Here is a 12,816-nt window from a genome sequence, read left to right on the forward strand (position 1 = left end):
GCAACACAACCTCAGAGGGGGCAACACAACCTCAGGCAGCAACACAACCTCAGAGGGGGCAACACAACCTCAGAGGGGGCAACACAACCTCAGAGGGGGCAACACAACCTCAGGCAGCAACACAACCTCAGGCAGCAACACAACCTCAGAGGGGGCAACACAACCTCAGGCAGCAACACAACCTCAGAGGGGGCAACACAACCTCAGGCAGCATGAACCATGTCTCAGCTCTCCGGGCCAAAGCGGCGGACACTGGCTTTCAGGGCCACATCCACCCCTCGGCCCCACATGGACCCTCAGCAGGCCGCTCTCTGTACCCATTATCAACTTCTTCACATCCTTTTTTGAGCGGCTAGATTGGTGTCCTTAGATACATGGAATTCAGTTCAAATGACAACTTTGTTTGTATGTGCATGGTTTTTCCTCACATGTTCTCAACGCATGAAACGAGACGTGCTGCCAAGCAGGCATTCCTGATGGTAACAGTCATCACTACAGTGGGGTGTGTGATCCGATGGACGCCGGCCCACCTACAGCAATAGGTCAAAGCCTCACAGAACTCTCCCGTCATGCGAGCGGGACAGGGATGCTGTCCGCTCACACGAGAGCGAAGAGCTCACTGGCCTGCTGTTGGAACCCTGCTTCGACAGGGAGAGGGAACGTGCTTCTGTACGTTTCAGTACACCATTTCAAAACAACGTGACTTGGATAGCGAGGCTGCAAGTGTATGTTTAAGCTTTACTTCAGCTTCTTCCAAAGGCTCTCAAGCCCTGATGGGGCTCTGCACACCCCTCCCTGACTATTGACGCACGTGATTGTGGTTCAGACGGCTTCTCAACAACTACTCCACTACCCTAGAAAGAGGGACCCGGCCTGCTGCTGTATACTCTTAAATAGCAAGGGGTTGATGGTTAAAAGAGGCTGGCAGCGAAAGCTCAGAGTTTGACTGCCAAGCACGTTCGGGGTTAGGGGTTGTTGATGCTATTAAAAACGGATGGGAAAGTGTACACCATTAAAACGAACACTTGATGAAAGATTTGAGAGAGAGGTAGACGGAGCAACATATAGACAGGACAGCTGCGACAGTGGGTTCAAATCCATTTCCACTTTTATAGTGGAACACTATCTGTGCTGCCTTTCGAATCTGACACTGTGATTTACAAACTTCCTGCTGCCATCTTAAGATGCCGTTGTTAAGCCCGCTCTTTGATGGTATCGTCTTTCTGCTCTGATTCACGAGGCAACGTGATACACACATCAGAAAAGCTCCCTGCAGTAATCATAATCACTCCTCGTCTATCCAAGACTTTAAGTGGACAAATATTAAGACAGAGATATTTAAACAGTCAACACGTCTTCCTTGTTAAAGAGCATACGATGGCAGCCTGTCCTTCAGACCCGGAATCAAAGGATCCATTTCTCTAATCCACCCAGATGATATTACTGACATTGTCTAGCCCTGATCTGCGTGGTGGAGTGGCACACATATAAAGAGCAAGGTACAGTAACATGTCTGGAAAACCAATTGTAAATAATGACACCCACTCAAAAAAATACTCATGAAACAAGACGCCGTGGAGAAGATAATGAAACTTCCAAAAGGGACACAATAAAACAATAATCAGATCTACAATCACAGATATGTTCTGCTTTAGATGACCTTCGCCCACACATCTGCTACAAACAGGAACCCGATCTCTCTATCACTTTGTTTCCGGTTGCAAAAGAACATGGGACACACAGGGGGAAAAACAGGAGGAAAATCCCGGTTGTCTCAATTGCACATATAACAGTCTGTGAAAGTTCTGTGAGAACGCAGAGTGTGTAAATACTACTGGGCTTTTGTGTGGCTTTCCACTAAAGCCACTTCCCTGGGGTTAGGGGCTGGGGGAGAGGAGAAGGAAAGAGGGGCTAGGGACTGAGAATTGAAAAAGGAGACATGGGGCCTGAGGTTAGAGTGGTGGGGGCTGAGGTTGGGGCCATATGGGCCTATAGAGTAAGAGGCACATGAAAATAAAGACACCACTAATAAATAGGTCCTGGCCTGCCCGCTGGGAGCAGCCATTTAATCAAAGTTTACACATCCATCATATCAATTGGTTTGTGGATCTTTTTTGGGCATTTTAGCAGCTGACATCTTGGGTTTTCTTCGGAAGTTTTTCCTCGTACGATGTGAGGGTCTAAGGACAGAGGGTCTGAGGACAGAGGGTGTCGTATTGTCATACTGATATTCTGTACACACCACTCACAAGACCACTGAGACAAATGTAACATTTGTGATATTGGGCTATATAAATAAACATTGATTGATTGATTGATTGATTTTTAACTGATCCATCTTTGTTTTTTGTACACTAACTTATATGTATGTATTAATTTGACAGGGACAATTCACAGCTTCTCAGCTGAACCAGAGTTAGCTACCATCCCAGCTTACTTACATCTGTAGTCCCTAGGCTGGAAACATGACATCTCTGTTTGGAAAAGTAGCCATATTAGAACACAAAAACAGTACATATTCACAATACACCAGCTGCATAGAGACAGCAGCACATCACAGCGACCACATTCGAGCGGCACAACAGCAACCACAAGGTTTCACAACATTGAAACACATACAGTGTTTGAGATGTGAGATGGATACACGATTCGGTCGATTTGAGCCTCATTTATTTGTTGAATACCAGCAAGGCTTTAGCAATCTCATGCACAACTTACTGAGCACCACATGTGTTGCTCGTATTATTATGGCAACAGGCGTTTTGATCCTAACTCAGTTGGTCGCTGCTTTATTTGTTGGATGTCCTATTTGTCTTCTCATTATCTGAGTGCAGTTTTAAGAAGTCTTCATAGAGGGAGAAGCTACATCATTGATGGTGTTGTAATGTACACACAACCAGCATCAACAAAACACACACCGCTGTCAAAGGCAAGGAGATGATACTTCTGGATGCTGTTAACATGACGGTAGCTTGATGGGCTTTTGTGCGGCGCCACGCCTGTATGCAGTGTGCAGTGAAGCACACTGCGTCCAGCTACAGCACGTGGCATGTATGTCACATCATGCGTGTGCAGATCAAGCATGTCTGAGCGTAACTGGCTTTTGGGGCGTTAACACAGAACAATTAGAAGTCATTATGACAGCAGCGGGGTCAGTGTTCCTTGCTTTATCATCTGTTTTGCTTTAAATTGGATCATCAATTACAAAAGCACATCGTGCTGCATTGAGCAAGACTTCAATCTACTTGAGATCATACGTTCATTAGAAAGGTTGCTGCCTGGGAACAACTGGGAGTCTAGCATCCTGTAAAGGTCACTATGCTAGGAGACCTCAGATCCGCTCAGACCTGCACAGGTGACCAACAATATATGAGTGTTGTCAGAATTGTCAGCGAGGACTGGAAGTTAATGCTAAATGAAAGCACTGCAGTCGAGGTGAGAAGGAGGAGGAGCCTGCTGGCCTTGGAACACACTGCGTATCATAATAGATGGAATATACATTCTTCACGTCTGTACTCATGACTGCGAGAAAGACCTTGGTGATGTTATCATGAGCAGTCCATGTAACCATAACGACTGAATATCAAAACATATTTTAGCTACATGAGAATAAATTACAACCATATAAGGAGAATGTCTTATTTCTATTTGTAGCTATGCATCTGGAAGTTGTCCAGCTGCTCTGGTTGCGGTGGTCTGGTACGACCGTGTCTGGGTTGTGAGGTTCCACTTGTGTGGTGCTGGAGGAATCTTCTCCACAGATCCACGCTGACCCGGCAGGCCACAACACACCGGGCCTGCCTGCCAGCCTTGACACCAGGAAACATGAAAATCACTGAAACAATTACACACGTTAGGTTACATCCTTGTGCTGCGGAAGGACAAAGCCTGCTAACATTTCCAACTGCATCTGATTACGTTTCCAATTAGGATCAAGTTTTTCTATGCATGTACAATGTGTGCCTGAGTGCGTATGGAACGTAAGCCTCTGTCAGATCCAACACACATTTAAGCTTAACACGGAGGTTCTCTACATCAGCCCCTAGTGCACCTCACCACCAGACAGATTGTGCTTAATCGCACCCATGCAATGTTTTCTCACTACGTACCATTTTTTGTTTCAGTGAAAACCCCAAAAAGGAAAACATTATTGCACTATCGAAGTGTCCACAACTTTTTCTTAGGTGAACCAAATACTGGAGAAGAGTGTTTAAAAAAAAGAATCAGCCTTTTGTACTTGACCTCTCTGTACCCCTACTCACACGCAGCACATTTGCCTTATAATTATGGTGTGTTCTTTCCCCTTGCGTTCAGCAAAGTGGTAAAGGCTGGACGTAGTTCAAAGGATCTGTACAAGTTACAAGGCTGTTGCTGTTTAGACCAATCAAGACAATACAACAAGCTTAATCATTTTATGAATCAATCCCATACCAGTGAAAGGTTCTGGTTTGAATGTGTAATGAACAAGTGAAGACTATTCTGTGTGAGTATGTGAGCATTGCATGCCTCTATTTTGGGTCTGATGAAACTGGTCCAAAACGGTATTAAAAAAGCCAAACATATCAGCCATTATCAGAAAAACCTGGCAGAAATCTCAAGACCAAATAATATCCTAGGTAATCGTGCTTGGCATGTTGTGGATACCAACATATCCAAAACACTCCAGTAGAGCTGCATGACCGTTCATTACAACAACACCAATGCTTGAAAGTCTTATTTATGGCTCATTTAACCAGCAGAAATAGGGAACACTTTCTAGCTTGATGCAATAATGAAGCCAATGGACAATTATGACTGAAATATCCAACTCAGTCGGTCAGCTTTGATGAGTCAGTGATGCCACGGAGTAAAAACAAAGGTATTAAACTGCTAGCCAGAATAATCATTTTAAAATAGGTTTCCTATATAGCTTGTTTCATTTTATTTTCCACAGGTAAAAGACCACAGCTGTTCCTAGAAAAACACAATTTATTTATTTCACATGGCAGTGAGAGTGTGTATGCATGTAAAACCATGAGAGTACCTCATGTCTCCAGAGGCCAGTATATGAGTCAGCACAGCCACAGCTGAGCGACCATGATAGGGCATACAAAGCCAGAGAGGCCAGGGTGTGTGTGTGTGTGTGTGTGTGTGTGTGTGTGTGTGTGTGTGTGTGTGTGTGTGTGTGTGTGTGTGTGTGTGTGTGTGTGTGTGTGTGTGTGTGTGTGTGTGTGTGTGTGTGTGTGCAGTAGACAAGTGGGTGGAGGATCAGGGCCAGATGAAGTCTTGGCAGGTGTCACCACTCAAGTTTTACCGTGTTTTTAAGGGCATCGCTTCACACACTAGTATCCTGGCTACTAGAGGCAGTGCTGAGAGTTGAGAACTGAGAGATGACGAGGACCACAGGACGGACGAGAAGCACTGTAGCCTGTTAGTCAGAGCTCACAGCAAAGGGCAGTACCCTCCTGCACACTTTATTACCACTGGCATATAACCAAAACCATTCTCATGGAGTCCACTCTGTTTGTTTAGCTGATACTCAATTTTACCCAATTTAACCATTTTGGCAAGTCGTCAAAAGGCAGATGCTCAGAGAAAGAGAGAGGAATGAGAAAGAGAAAACAATAACAGAATTGCAAGAGAATGTATGGCCATAGGAGGGGAGGATTTAAAAAAAAGAAATTGTTTGAATATAAAGTGTATATCAACCTGTTTCCAGCTGCGCAGAGCAGTGTCCACAGTGTGGATGGCATACTGGCTGATATTGAGGAACACCGGATCCACAAACACGTTCACGTCCAGTGAGGTGTCCTGGGGGCAGTATGTGGCAGCAGCCTGGCCCTGGAAACCACAACAAATGTCATTTGTACACAATTCCTGACCAATGCTTTGATTTTGGAATGTCGACTTAGACAAAGTAGCATAAATGTCTGAGCTGCACCTGTAGCACAACAGGCTGCAGCAGCTGCAGGTGTGTGAGGTTCCGGTACTCCAGCAGCTTGCAGTCCAGCTGCGTGGAGAAGCTGAACTCCTGACAGTGACGTGGGCCGTTACTCCACTGGCGCAGGAAGACCCGCGGCTCCCGAGCACCAGTCACCATGAACTCCTGCTCCTGAGGTAACTTCCTGTCTGGCAGGAAGGGACGGAGTTGCCGGGATGGAACTGGAGGAGTGTGACAGAGGACCGCCATTAGAAACTGGACTGTGAGACATTTTGATAGTACCAGGGAATAACAATCTGGCTGTGTTTGTAGCAGATCAATGGCAATGAGCAAACATGTGTTCAAGCTGTCCTCAGTGGACTGAGATAAATACAACCGTAGATACTAACTAATACATTATTATAAAGGATTAGGATTAATACGATTTAATAGCTCATTTGAGTGATGTTGAATATAATGTAGTTTACACACTTCACTCTTCCAGCCCAACACAATCAGAAACATTCTATAAATACCATGCACTCTTACACTACCTACTTGTAATAAAGGTCTGAAACTGTACATCTGTATGCATAATATGCACCCCGATCTGGACCCTACCGGTGATCTGTTTATATTCTTTGGTTTCTTACAGTTGAGTTGCATCAGGCATGAAAACAGGTCAGGGGTGAAAAAGGTGAGAAGGATATTATCCCTCTAGGGGGGTACGGGGGCATGCTCCCCCGGAAGAACATTTTGAATATTCCATATTTTAAAGCATCAATCTGATGCATTTTGAGATGCATTTTTTTGCCAACCTGGGGAGAGCTGGAGAAACTTAACTTCAGCCATGAGTCAAAAATATTATGACCTCCTTACTAAGTATAGGGATGCAAACTAATCAGGTATGGAAAAGGTGACAAGGACCCGAGCCCCCCGACCCCACGGAATATCGGCTTTAAAATGAGGAATAACAGAGGATTTTAGCAGTCAAAACAACTAAAGCAGCAGTGTTAATAATAACAGAAATGGTAAAGAGTCACATCTAATAGAAATATATAAAAGCATTTATTTTAATTGTGTAGCAGTCAGTTTATAATTTTGGCAGCACTGTTGAGCATTTTGAAAATCTATTGTCATGCCTCTGTGCAAGGCTGAGTCTTTCTATCTTTATGGCATCTGGTGTAAAGTAACTAAATTCATAAACTCAAGTACTATACTTGGGTACAATTTTGAGATACTTTATTTAAGTATTTCAATGTTTTGCTACTTTGTTCTTCTTCTCCTCTACAGTTCAGAGGTAAATTGTGTACTTTTACTCCACTACATGTATTTAATACCTTTAGTTACTTCACAGATGTGGATGAATGATGTGAAATCTAATCAAGTGTTGAATCAGACTTTAGTTCCACCTGGAGTAAATCCACCAGCTACCCTGCAGTCTACAAAGTCATTCAGACTAGCTGCACCTTCACCAGCTTTGAGAACACTTTAATGATCAATCATTATAAAACATATATATATTATTCTGACATGGACCAATCTGCACAACGACTACTTTTACTGTCGCTACTTTCACTATATTTTGATGAGAATACTTTTCTACTTTTACTTGAGGAACATTTTGAATGCAGTACTTTTACTAACAGAGTATTCCTATTCCTACACTCTGGTACTTCTACTTTTACTCAAGTACAAGACCTGAGTACTTCTACTTTTACTCAAGTACAAGATCTGAGTATTTCTGCTTTTAATCAAGTACAAGATCTGAGTACTTCTACTTTTAATCAAGTACAAGATCTGAGTACTTCTACTTTTACTCAAGTACAAGATCTGAGTATTTCTGCTTTTAATCAAGTACAAGATCTGAGTACTTCTACTTTTACTCAAGTACAAGATCTATACTTATACCACCTCCGTTTATCGCCTATTAGAAAACGAAGGCTAAAGCTAACGTTAGCAGATAGTGACAATGTATGCTAGCTAGCTAGCTCAACGATAATATTGCGACAGAAAAACTTTTCAGTGCACATCACGCTCTGCGCTCCGACAGGGAGCTCTGCTTTGAACACCTGAACGGCCCGTTCTAACAGCTGTTCACCAGCGGTCCAGTCTGTGCCACAGTGACTCCGGACCGCACAGTTAATATTAACAAACGCACCCGTAGGTAATGTGGCTGCTGAAGCTAGAGCATCATCGCGGAGCAGCAGAGCTGACAGGCAGGAAGACTCGAGCACACAGCTCGCGCTGCATTATAATATATACAAAAATAACACCATGCGTGTCATGATGGCACATAACAGCTCGCGGCCGCAAATTACTCCGGGTCCCAGACCCGCCCCATACCCCAAACATATTTTTATTGCAGATCTACATGAATCACACAAAAGACCTATTTTGGATTCAAAACGGCGAATTTCGCCGAAAGGTGAGTGATTCTCATGCCTGTATACATTGTATATACTTAGTATTTACACCCTCTGGTATCTTTGAATTTGATCTTCCCACGTTGTCACAAATGTATCTACAACCTCATGAGACTCTGTGACTGGGTATTTTCTTTCTTACCTGTGCCCAGCTGTTCCAGATGGTGGCAGAGGTGAACGTCCAGCTGTGCTAGTTGAAGGGACACACCCAGCGAGGGGACGAACCAGGGTGCAAAGCAGGAGTCCACACGGGTGCAGGCTGCCAGTGCCATGGGGGAAACCAGCTGATCGCAGGGCATCTGGGAGCCGCTCTCACTGTCCAGACTGAGGGGAGAGCAGACACAGTCACACACACAGCCATGGGTATTTCTGACTGCGAGGAAACAAACAAGTGAGCGCTGAAAACAGAACAACTGCAAAGAAAACAAGTAATAGTATGAACATAGTAAAGACAAAAGTAAATGCATTCTGTGATTATAACATGATTTCATAGGAAACCCTAATGGAGAATATAAGGAGCATCGGACCGTGCTTTGACGGTTCAAAGGGAAACATATGAAATGGTCTCATACTGTATCAAAGCACGAGCCAAGCTGTGGAGTATTGGCCACACAATGAACTCACTAATGCAAATACTATGATTTCTTAGAAGTATTTTGTCTCCTGCCCAGTGAGTTACAAATTGTGTGACATCCTCGCCAGCAATGTACAATGAGATAAACGCTCCAATGATGTTAGAGCATACTGTGGAGCGGGCCTCCTAGCCGTGCGTCCAGGCTGTGCGTTCAGGTCCATTGTTACCGCGCAGCTTCCAGCCGAGCCTCCATGGACATTAGCTGCATGTCACGGCTGATGAAGCTGAGTGGAGGGTAATTGAAGTGAATGACCGTTTGCTCTGTAATTTGCTGCTACCATGATCCACCATAAAAGCTGCAGCAGGAACCGCTCAGGACCTGAACGGCGCTGGTGCAGCAGAGTGCTCCTCACAGAGATAAGCATCATGTGTTGACCATTTGCATTACTTCCAGTTGGCAGGGCAGCAAGTTATGTTTCTGGTGGAAACTAAAGTAAGGCAGATGAAACGAGCGAGTAAGGAAAAGGGAATCAATTTTGATCTGAAAAGACAAATAATTGAAACATAAAGGAAATGTAGTGTTTGGGCTATGATTGTAATGCAGCACAGATGTGTATCGCTCTGCACTGTATCTGGTACTGTACATGTTTTCCTGTTCCTCCCTTTTTAGCTCGCTAAGCCACACAGAATGTGGGCTTGGCAATACTCTTTCACTAGAAGTTCCTTTAATCCCGAGAGTCAAAAAGGGGGTGGACATTAAGCTGAGAAAGAAATGAAAGAATAAAATACAGATGCAAATGAAAAATGGGTGAAGCACGGAAGATGTAATGGCATGACACGAGAGAGGAGAAGAGGAGGCAGTGAGAAGGGAGTAGAAGGTGTTTCAGTCCCACGTCACCCTGTCCAAACCGAGGACCTGATGAGCCAAACCAAAGGGGGCCTCACCCCTCTCGCTTCCCGTGAGCTTCCACACAATTAGATACACTCAAGGTAAGCAGGAAGGAATCCGGATGGGCCCTGACAGGCACTTGGTGTGCTGGGAAATCTCATTAGGCCGATCTGAACGCCTTCCAAGCCCGCTCCCTGCTCCTGCACACCAGATGTGGGGCGAGGGACACATTGCTAGCTCTTTCTGCTTGGCGGCCTGGGTTCAGACTTTTCATAAACAAGCATGCATAAAGGACACACATTGAAGCACAGAGAAACAGGACAGGATGCATTCTCCCCACCTCTGCTCATCTCCTCCCTCTCCATTACTGTTGAGGACTATCCTCCACAGGTCGGAGGCCACCAGCTCCTTCTGCTTCTCTGTCAGGTTGAGGCTGGGCAGCTGCAGCTGGCAGGCCCGGCTCTCTGAGAGGCTGAACTCCCGGTACGGAACAAAGGCCTGCTGGAGCTCGTCCCAGAATTCTAGGCTGCATGGTACCTGGAATGAAAGACACAGTAACAACTTATACATGTGAGCCCAAATATGTATATCATTTATTTGTGAATGCATACTTTGCATCCTTATATGTAGCATTAGTATTAGACAGTCAGCATTGTGGCAGCCTTTTTGGTTTGACTGCCAAGTATCCGTGAGGTGAAAACACAGTTGGAAAGATGGACACAGACTAAACGTGTTCTTCTCTGGAGAGCTTGGAAGAAATGCAAGGTATGGCTTACTTGGAGACTTTATGAGGACACAAAGAAACGCACATGGATCACACCAGTCCCAAGCGCAAATTGGGTCAGAGGCATTCATTGTTAATTTACACATAACATATGTACTAATATTACAGTATATGGGGGGGGGTTGCATTTTGGGGTTTCACTGAAAATAAACGTTCCACTGAAACACTAACTGAGCTTTGTTTCCTACCATGTGATCAGATGGAGTTCTTTGAAAACAGTTGCCTAATATTTGTATACTGTATATCCTCACTTAATGTCCTCTGCAGACGGACACCAATGGTTTCTTACTATACTATCCCTCAAGTGTTCATCATGTTAACAGAGGCTCCTTGTAAACAGACCCTGCTCAGAGTATCCCTACTCATCAGCAGCAGCAGCAGGATTACTGTAAGGCTTTGTTATTGCACAACAGGTACTCCTCTAGTCCTATGGACTCATCCCTCAGTTACACACACGGCATTTAGCAACTGCAGTCATCTGCTAATCATTAAGCACAAGTTTAAGCAGCCTTTGAAGACGCGGGGAATCCCCATCTTGGAGAAGGAGTGAGCAAGTGGTTTTTTATGGTCATTGTATTCCAGCCGTACATTTGTCTTACTTCCGACAAACCAATCTTGAGTTTTCTCATCGTCGGAAAAAAGCGACAACTCTTTGACTGGAGACCACCGACGCAGCGAGACGACAATTCATCACCAACGCATGACCGCAGCATAACTAAACAGCGGGCAACTGTAAGCTACACTGAGGCCATTAGCACTGAAGCCCTGGAGCTGTGTTTCACACTGAATAACAATCAGCTGTGTGAGTGTTCACACATTGCGGGGCGACTGGTGAGCTCCATCCAGTCCTCTCACATGGTGCCAACATTAGCATCCATGTGTCTGGTGCTCCTGTGTGAACTAAACCAGCTTCTCAGGTTCCCCCAGCCACCTGCACGTCAGCCGCTGATGGATCAGAGGTGGCAGGAACTGTTGGCTGCACACCGTAAGGATGCCTGGCAGGAAGTGTGTGTGTGTGTGTGGGAGGTAGTGCGACAATCCAATCGTTTACCCGAAGTTCCGAGCTCCCTGGACACTTACCATCTCATCAACACGTGAGTGTGTGGGTATGTGTGGGGCTGTACTGTAAGGGGCGGTGCATTAGGTAACTGTAGCATCATGCAAGACATGCCACTCAGGTTTCCTGGAATCAGCTTCTCATAATTGCACCTGACAGAGCGGTGCACCTGCACCCTGACGCTGAGCCACCGGAGCGGAAACTCACTGAATCTCCGCAGAGAATTCCCACAACTGCGTTGCCAAAACACAGAGGGTGTTTTTCTTTCACCTGTGATATTCTATACAGATGACGGCATACAGAAATGATTATGTGAGGTACATACATGGTACAGTGGAACACATCTGCATGGTTGCATTTGCGTCATGTTCCCTTTGACTTGCGATGGCCTTGGAGGAGATGAAATCGATAACAAACATGTTGTAGGGTTGATGGAAAAAGGAGAAAAAGGAAAAACTAAACTGAAATAGATTTGAGCTATGTTGAGCTGTGTGTCTGTCTAGAAATGGCTTTTGGAAGAGAAGGCACCTATTTACATTTCCAAGAGGAAGCCGAATGTATAATTGTATGTATGAAAGACAATATGCGTGTATACATATGTGTATACACAGGTGTGCGTATGTATGTGAGCGCATGATACAGCCTAGGCAGTGTTGGTTTCCGCTGCCTGATTGTGTGTGTACCTTATCTGATAAACAACATGTAACCCTGAATAGCTGACATTCCCTTGGCTGGAAGGATCCGATCTGTGTTTTGCTTCAGCACCAGTCAGAGTATGCCTGGCAGTTCACAGCAAAACATCAGCTTGAGGACTACTACACATGTTATCTAGTTTTTGAGTCAAAGTTCCACTTGAGAGGTGGTTCAAAAGTGTTCAGGAGTTTCATTCATTAAAACTATTTACAAATATATTTAATCCAGAACGGTTGCATATACAGTACAGATCCCATTTCCATTTCTGTACCCACACATTCTTCTGCCAAAACAATACATATTATTCTGCAAGGAGTTGCTTTTGTGAGACTGACCAATCACAGTTTCTTTAACAGTCTAACTAAAGTTAGAGTCACAACAACAACATACAGAAATCATTTCAATGTCCTGGTGTGCTGACTGCTGGAGTTTGTTTCTGAAGACCCCTGAAGGGTTTCTGTTATTTCACTGATGCCTATATGTCTACACACTCC

The 12,816-nt window shown here is 44.7% G+C and overlaps 1 protein-coding gene across 1 annotated transcript in view; it reads right to left on the reverse strand.

The window, feature by feature from the left end:
- LOC117460531 (intermembrane lipid transfer protein VPS13B) overlaps window positions 1-12,816 on the reverse strand; it is a 424,908-nt gene that overhangs the window by 67,605 nt on the left and 344,487 nt on the right. The window contains 4 exon segments of the mRNA XM_071205797.1: window positions 5,689-5,820; window positions 5,921-6,141; window positions 8,468-8,649; window positions 10,129-10,325. Of these exon segments, the coding sequence (XP_071061898.1) occupies window positions 5,689-5,820; window positions 5,921-6,141; window positions 8,468-8,649; window positions 10,129-10,325 (732 nt within the window).

The sequence above is a fragment of the Pseudochaenichthys georgianus genome, chromosome 16 (genome assembly GCF_902827115.2).
Source record: "Pseudochaenichthys georgianus chromosome 16, fPseGeo1.2, whole genome shotgun sequence".
NCBI classification, from domain to species: domain Eukaryota; kingdom Metazoa; phylum Chordata; class Actinopteri; order Perciformes; family Channichthyidae; genus Pseudochaenichthys; species Pseudochaenichthys georgianus.